We start from the raw sequence: 8,319 nt of genomic DNA, 5'->3' as shown, positions 1-8,319 counted from the left end.
ATATATTGCTGAAGTTTTTGCTTTTCCCCTGCATTGCTAGGATTTGAATTTTGCCAGAATTCAATAGTGAGATAGCTAGAGAAAGAGGTCAAAGATGCTTCATTGTTTTGCCAGGTTCTCTGAAACTTGTGAGTTTTCTTAAAAGAACCAGATGAAAGGCAAAATTTTGTTCCTCACTCCTCTGGGTGGGCCTCTCCATTCCGCAGATATTAATACCTCAGGCACATGGAGGAGGACCCTGCACAGATACAGGGATAATCATCCTGCTGTCTTTCTCGCCAAGGTCTGAGATGTGATGCACTGCCAGGGGGAGGCCCTGAGCTGGGGCATCAGAGGAGCCTCGGGAAGACTGGACTGATTCCAGACGGGCTGCGGGAACACTGCCTTCTAGGCCGAAAGTGCTAGAAAGATGATCTTACCTGAGCTTTCAATTTGATCTGAGCTCTGAAGAATCAACCATTTAAAGATTAAGTGAAGGAAAGGGTGCCAAGAATATTGTCACAAGTTTGGGAGGAATCCAAGCCAGACCAACAGATGGAAATTGGCACGGAATGGCTCTCTACACACTAAGTAGCTGACGCAGAAGAAATTTAAACTCAGATGAATTTATTAAAATGTTGCATATCATCCCGAAGAAGAGGGTGGGTGATAGATCTAGGTCAGCATATACGACTGAATTTAACTTACTATGGTCTTGGATAGCATGGCAACTGGTCACATTTCTATAATTAAAAATAGACAGAGGGAGGTATTCTTTCTTCTTAGCAAAAGAGAAACCACTTTTTTCAAACCTAAATATTCCAGAGAAAGAACCTGGGGCAGGGAAAGGTGAAACAAAGAGAAGTTGAATGGTACCTTTTGACTTTGTAAGACTGGTATGATCATGGAACACTGTACATTACAGTTCAAACTGGTAGTTAGCTTAGTAGTCACACACCGGGGCAGATTGAGACTACCGTTATATATTAGGTGGCTTTTAAAAATGATTTTGTAACTAAAAGAGGCTGCCAGAATTAAACGGACCCTTAATCCTCTTTCACCACCACCACCTACGCCTGAGAAATTGCTAGAAAAAAAAAAAAAAAAGCAGAACACAGCCTTTTATGTGAGGGATGAGTTCATGAGGATCGTTATAATCCAAGACTAATTTTCCAAAAGAAATAAGTGCAGAGCATGGCGAGGGTATATTTTGGAAGTATATAAACTCACAATGTTAGTAGCATATTTTTCTTTAATGCTTCTTGTATTTTATCAAAACTGTCACTAATGCTTTACAGAGCGCATTCGCTTTAACTCTGACCTGTATAATTCCAGGGGCTTGCTTAGCCCTCTTCGTTGTGCTTTGTCATGTGCCACTTTTGCTCCAAAGTTATCAAGTATGTTTTGCAGCATTTGCACTGGTTCCACAGACAGCTGATTAAAAAGTCAAAGATGTTGTGATAGGATTTAGAAGTTCTTAAAATATAAGGATAGTGAATATTATAATGAGAGTTTATTATAACTCCAAATCTTCTTTAAAACAACTGATGTATGTAAACAGTCTGGCTCATGGAAGTAATAGAGAGACCTCTGGTACTATTTCTATCCATCAGCTAAAGCAAAGCCACCGTGTGGAGCTTACAGCTAACCTACCTGACAGCTTTAAGATTATGCTATTTTTAAAACTTGGAAGACTATTATAAGTTTTGTACTTAGATTGATTCTTCATTAATATTTTTGTAACACAACATATAAAAACCTATCATTCAAATTTGCCTAAAATATTACAGCAATATACTAAGGTAACAATGTTCTCACTTTTAAAGGCTGTCAATGACTTAGTTACTGGCAATTAGTACTTTGTTTGGAAATTAAGAATCTTTGAATAAGATTTGATTTCTTGGGGAAAAAAAAAAAAAGAAGGTTTATCATTGGCTCTTCTTTAAAAACCAAACTGATAAACATTCTAAAAACTGCTTCCACTTTTCACCTTGCAGCCTAGCCCAGTGTGTAAAAAGGCATTGACCTTCAAGTATTACTATGTCAGAGAACTAACTGCCCGCAGTACCAGGCATTGAGGAGGAACATAACATAGGCTATCCTTGGGGCTCCTTGATCGTGAGAACTTCCCTCTCAGACTCCTCAATGCATGTCCAGTAGTAGAGCATTTAACGGATGAGGATGACGGGAATGAGCAGCATGTAGCAATTGCTCATCCCCACAGAAGTCTTTTCTTTTGCAGTGATCTAACCTCTGAGCCTCTTCGGAGAAGCAAAAATGAAAAGAAATCTAAAAGTTGTGAACCAGCCCTTCCCTGCTGTTTTCACTAGAGAATCTGGAGAAGGAATAAAAGAAAAAAATCATAACCGTGCCCTGTAACATGATGGAGGTAATGAGGCAGCAAGGCCACTTACTGCTGAAAACGTAATTGGTACATAAACACCGGAGATGCTGGTGGTGGGGAAGACTTCATTGTTTCAGAAACAGAGGGATGTGAACAAATTATACCCATTCTGTTGTTTGGAGTGGCAATTCTAGGAGTCAAATGGATATTCTCTCACCCCAACAGGGCACCCCTAGAGAACTGCGGTGTTTTCAATTACTGTGAATAAATGATGAAGGAAGGGCAAAGGGATAGAAAGCAGGCTACTTGGCAATAGAGAAAAAGCTTGGATTTTTAGACCTGAGGGTTTCTGACAGAGAAAGCCCCAGTAGACACTGGGAGATCCCTGTGGACCTTCTAGAGAACCTCTAGGAATCTCATTCATGAGTCTAAAGAAAGATAATATGATCACTGTGGGTGGGTACAACCCCCTTTGATGACAGGCAAAAAGACTTTTGTTTTAATCCTCACCCAGGGCATATTTTTTTTAGGGAGAAAGGAGGGAAAAGAGAAACATCAATCAGTTGCCTCCCATATGTACCCTGACCATATAAATCCGCAACCTACGTATGTGCCCTGACTGGGAATTGAACCCGTCACCTTTTGGTATAGGGATGACGCTCCAACCAATCAACCAAGCAAACCAACTAAGTCAACCGGCCAGGGCAAGACTATTCTTTCTTGATGAGAAAGAAATAAGCAAAATTTTCTTATTCTGGAACTCTCTGTCCAATCACTTTATGTGAAAGTCATCATGGGAAAAATTTTCAAACTTTCTGGGGGTTTCTTTATAATTTTTTTGTTGTTCGAAGTGTTCAGCTGGCATACAGTTTTAAGATTTTGGATTTTATAATCATTTTTTTGGGAACGTTTACTCTTTCCTCTCAAACATTTTGAGTCAGCATACATTATGCCACTACATACAGCCAAGCAATAATTTGTCTTTGTGGAAGTCAGAGACATCTCATGTATTAATTGCCAAGCCTTTCAGTGACTGGTGGATGGAAATAGGTTCCAACTGCTACTCCAACACAGCCAGGGATTTCCAGGAAGGAGAATAGAAAGTCAGTTACAAGGAATTTCTTACCCAATTTGTGTCCAGCCAATGAATGGGCTTTGCTTTCATCGGGCACTGAGAAGAAATAAGAGAGACAAGGATCAGCCTACCTGTAAATAAGTCATTTTAACAATAAATTAATATAGATTCATAATAAATTAAATATTTTACTGGCAAGGATTTGACAAAATTTTTCCCCAGCATCCCTGGGGCACCTCATTTCTATTGGTAGATATGTTAAGAATAGCTATAAAGAAAGATATATTTATTAGGCTTCTAATTTTCAATGCTTTCAGGTTTTTTTTTTAACTGGGTTATTGTTTCCATGTTTGCAAAAAGAGAAGCTAAACTCATGGACTAGAGATGTATAATATATAGTAAAACTCTTTAAACACAATAGAAATATGTATAAACATTCAATATTGAGTTTCTATATCTGATAAACCTGGAGTAAAGTTAACAGATTTATAATCATTCTGAAAAATATTAAAAGAAACAAAATATTAAACAATGACATTCAAGAGGTTAGACATCAGACAACAGAGACCAGTGACTCCTGAGAAATGAGAAACAAGTAAGATGAGTCCTACAATTGCTCTACTTTACTGCATGGAGAGTTTCCAGGCTGTGGTGCAGGGATGGGAACAGAGGCAGAGCCCAGTGACATCCCAGCTTGAGGACATGCAGCTGGGTGTCCAGGGAAACCAAGGCAGATGGAGTCTGCAGGGCAGAGAACTGCAGAGAGAGCTATTGAGAGGAGCCCCTCATATATTTAGTTGAATACCGAGGATCCCATGCATGTGAGGAAACTACCCAAGACCTGACAAAGAACCACGCCAAAGTAGAAAGGGAACAGTGTCCAAAGTTGACACAGGGCTGAGAATAGGCACTATTCCCAACAGCCATAGTGAAAATCTTCCTAATTCAGGAGCATCATTTAGGATATAAAGAGGAACCTTGCTTTAGTAGTGGGAGAGACAAATAACTCCAGATTAACCCAGCTCTAATGAAATAGATACATTTTTCAAAGATAAAAATTAGCAAAGCTTACACAGGAAGAAACAGATAAGCTAAATAGTCCTATAGTTTGATTCTTTAATGAATTTTTAGCTAAAACTCTCCCATAAAGAAAACTCTAGACCAGGGGTCCTCAAGCTTTTTAAACAGGGGGCCAATTCACTGTCCCTCAGACCGTTGTAGGGCCGGACTATAGTTTAAAAAAAAAACCTATGAACAAATTCCTATGCACACTGCACATATCTTATTTTGAAGTAAAAAAACAAAACGGGAACAAATACAATATTTGTATTTGCATGTGGCCTGCGGGCCATAGTTTGAGGACCCCTGCTCTAGACAGATGACTTCACTGGTGAATTCTATCTACCAAACATTTAAAAAAGAACTAATATCAATTTTATATAAATTCTTATTTCAGAAAATTCAGAGGACGGGATATTTCCTAATGCATTCTAAGAGACTGGTATCAGGCAAAATATTATTTGAAAGCTATTAACTAATATTTCTCATGAACACAGATGCAAAGTTCTTAACCTTTAAGCATCTCTGGATGATTATCACTTTAATATTCAATGACAACTGTTCATTATTCGCCATGTGCTATTGTCCATGTTAGTCTATGAAACTCTAGTGCTCAGGGTGGAAACAAGGTGAGGGGAACTTTGTTCACAAGGAGGACCTCCCCCATCTTCCCTAACACTACATTGGTCTCAGAGTAATGTGCCCCTCCCTCCTTCCTTTGCCTACCACAGTCAGTCCTATTTCATTAACCCAGTTATTAAACGTCATTTGATCTTCTCATTCCCACCTAGCCCTCCTTTCTTAAGTGATTTCTTTATTTTTTAGTCAAAACCACTGCATGTCTATAATTTTTCTGGAAAGAAATGCTTAAAAATCTTGTTAGAGTTTTCTTCATACTTCCAGGTGGATATGTCAGTTTGTATTTATTAAGCTCCATGTTGGGGGCCAACTTCTGTCTTTCCCAAGTCTAAAAAAACTTAATTACAGTGGAATCTACAGTATACTAGTAAATAGAGAAATAATGGAAAACAATCATAATGATTTAAAAATGCTAGTAGTTAATATTTATTAAGTACCTGTAATCTCAGGTTCTGCCCTATGTACTTTATATCTTATTATCATTCATTTATTCCTCACAATGACCTGTCAAGAAAGGTGTCATTATTATCCTTATTTTACAGACAAAGAAACTAAGGCATGCCTCCTAGGTGGAGGATAGGATCCAGAACTTAAATATGGCCCTCTTACCCTCTGCTATCAAGGTGATGAGTTGCAGAAACTTGTTATATTTTTTTGAATTATCAATCACATAAATTAAACACTTAACCAACATCTATATGTTAGAAAGCTACTATCCTTTTTATTTGAACATATGTTATTAATAGAAATCTGTCTGTGGTGAACAGTATTGTTAGCTACAATTTTTTAAAACATTATTGGAAATCAACAATTCTAGTGGGTTCAAGCTAAAATATCCATTCCCATTTCACAGATGAAAAATCACCAATCTGAGTTAAAATTCTGACTTGGAAATTTACTAGCACTTTAACTTTCAGTGCCTCAATTTCATCATATGTAAAATGAGGATAATATGGCTTACTCCATAAGTTTGAAGTAAAATTACATGTGTAGATTTGTGCAAAGTACTTAGAATGTCATGTAGGAAGTGCTTACAAAATATTAGCTATTATCATCATTATTAATGAGAAACTAAATAGAAAAGTGAAATAACATAACCTATGAGATAGATATGGCTTGAATCCCGGCTTTACCAGGCAAGTTACAAAGACTTTTTTTTAAAAAAACCAAAAAACAAAAAAACCCCACATGTTTTTGATTTCAGAGAGGAAGGACAAGGGAGAGATTGAAACATGAATGATGAGTATCATTGAGTGGCTGCCTCCTGCACACCCCCTATTGGGGACCAAGCCCGTAACCCAGGCATGTGCCCTTGACCAGAATCGAACCCGGGACCCTTCAGTCCCTAGGCCTACGCTCTATCCACTGAGCCAAACCAGCCAGGGCACAAAGCACTTTTTAACCTTAGTTTCCTCGTGAAAAATTAAATAAAAACACTACATAGGCGCAGTGATGGCGGACCTTTTGAGCTCGGCGTGTCAGTATTTTGAAAAGCCCTAACTTAACTCTGGTGCCGTGTCACATATAGAAATTTTTTGATATCTGCAACCATAGTAAAACAAAGACTTATATTTTTGATATTTATTTTATATATTTAAATACCATTTAACAAAGAAAAATCAACCAAAAAAATGAGTTCGCCTGTCACCTCTGACACGCGTGTCATTGGTTTGCCATCACTAACATAGGGAGTTGTGGGAATAAAATAAAAAATATGTACAAAAACACAGTACAGTGCTAGTTACATGTTTCTCAATAAACGAAAGCTTTGATAAATGAAAACTGTGAGAGTGGCAAAGTTTATGAATTTGGTGGTGGTGGTGGTCTCAATGATTTAAGTTGCCCGGGATTATAAAGGAATATAGGGAGAAATACTATGCTTCAGACTGGGCTTTTTAATCATTATCTTATGGATAATCCAATACCCACAGCAGGTTTGACCTCCCAGTTTACTCCCAGTCCTAGTTCATCGCTTAGGTGAAGAAAGGCAAAGGAAACATAATCCTCAGACTACATGGTCTTATTATGTACAGTTATTCTGAAAAGGAGATTCATAGAAAGGTAGGATTGTATTGTTTTGTTTTGTCTGTTGTTTTTTTAAACAGACATAAGTTATCCCATTAAGTCTAAGCCAATTTTAGTATTATTGCAAATTTCCCAGTCATATTAGGTTAAACATGGTACTTTGCTAATTTTTCAGCTGCATTACTATCTATTATTCTTATTAGGAATACTTATTATTTTAATTGACAATTTGAAATTATTTAGAACAGTAACATAAGCTTTTTTTAACAACAGTGTAGAAAATCCAAATGAGTGATAGGCATAAAAAGTAGGAGTCTCTCTCCAAAATATTCACTGACACAGATATCTATCTTTAGGGCAGAAGCTAAATGAATAAATATAATAGAAAAGTGGGGGAACTGCAATGGCTTAATTAATAGAATACATTTTATTTAAAAGGTTAAATTGGGAACAATCTTCCTTTATGCACATGCTTAGTGCCTGAAAGTGATTTAAATAACAGTGGCAAATAAGAAAAGGAGGTAAAATTATACACACCATTACCATTTATTTTTAAATAACAAGTGTTATAATTAATAGTCAACTTCCTTTATAACTCACATTACCTTAGCAGGGTTCTCAATCTTCTGGCCCTTTAAATACAGTTCCTCATGTTGTGACCCAACCATAAAATTATTTTCGTTGCTACTGCATAACTGTAATGTTGCTACTGCTATGAATCGTCATGTAAATATCTGATATGCAGGATGGTCTTAGGCGACCCCTGTGAAAGGGTCGTTTGACCGCCAAAGGGGTCACGACCCACAGGTTGAGAACCGCTGCCTTAGAGCTACTATAAAGTTATTTCTTGAGGCTGGAGCTAAGGTCTAGTCTTTTCAATGCATAATATTTAGATAGCACGGCAACTGGAACACTAGCAATGTGATTATGACAGGTATGTCATTTCAAACCTTATTTATAAGGGCTGGTGTGGGAAAGGTCTCTCATTCCAAAATGCAAAGGTACCGAAAGCATCATGTAAGAGAGTGTTGATGGAGCAAGAGCCAAAGTCTTTTGTTCTAGTTCTGATGACAGATTGTTCTTTCTTTTTTGTTAAAGTTTCCAGAGCCTATTATATTCCCTTTCTTGTCCTTCAGTTTTACCTAAGAAATGATACTACTTGCTCTTGATCACCTTAAAGGGATATTAGTAATTGAAG

General features: G+C 37.4%; 1 protein-coding gene across 1 annotated transcript in view; it reads right to left on the bottom strand.

The window, feature by feature from the left end:
* Positions 1–8,319, bottom strand: part of PARD3B (par-3 family cell polarity regulator beta) — an 838,084-nt gene that overhangs the window by 330,056 nt on the left and 499,709 nt on the right. Inside the window, exon 16 of the mRNA XM_006759450.2 lies at positions 3,450–3,494. Within this exon, the coding sequence (XP_006759513.1) occupies positions 3,450–3,494 (45 nt within the window). The remainder of the gene's footprint in view (positions 1–3,449; positions 3,495–8,319) is intronic.

Source organism: Myotis davidii, unplaced genomic scaffold, assembly GCF_000327345.1.
Source record: "Myotis davidii unplaced genomic scaffold, ASM32734v1 scaffold394, whole genome shotgun sequence".
NCBI classification, from domain to species: Eukaryota; Metazoa; Chordata; class Mammalia; order Chiroptera; family Vespertilionidae; genus Myotis; species Myotis davidii.
Note: the sequence above shows the minus strand (reverse complement) of the source record. Positions and strands in the feature narration are given on the sequence as shown.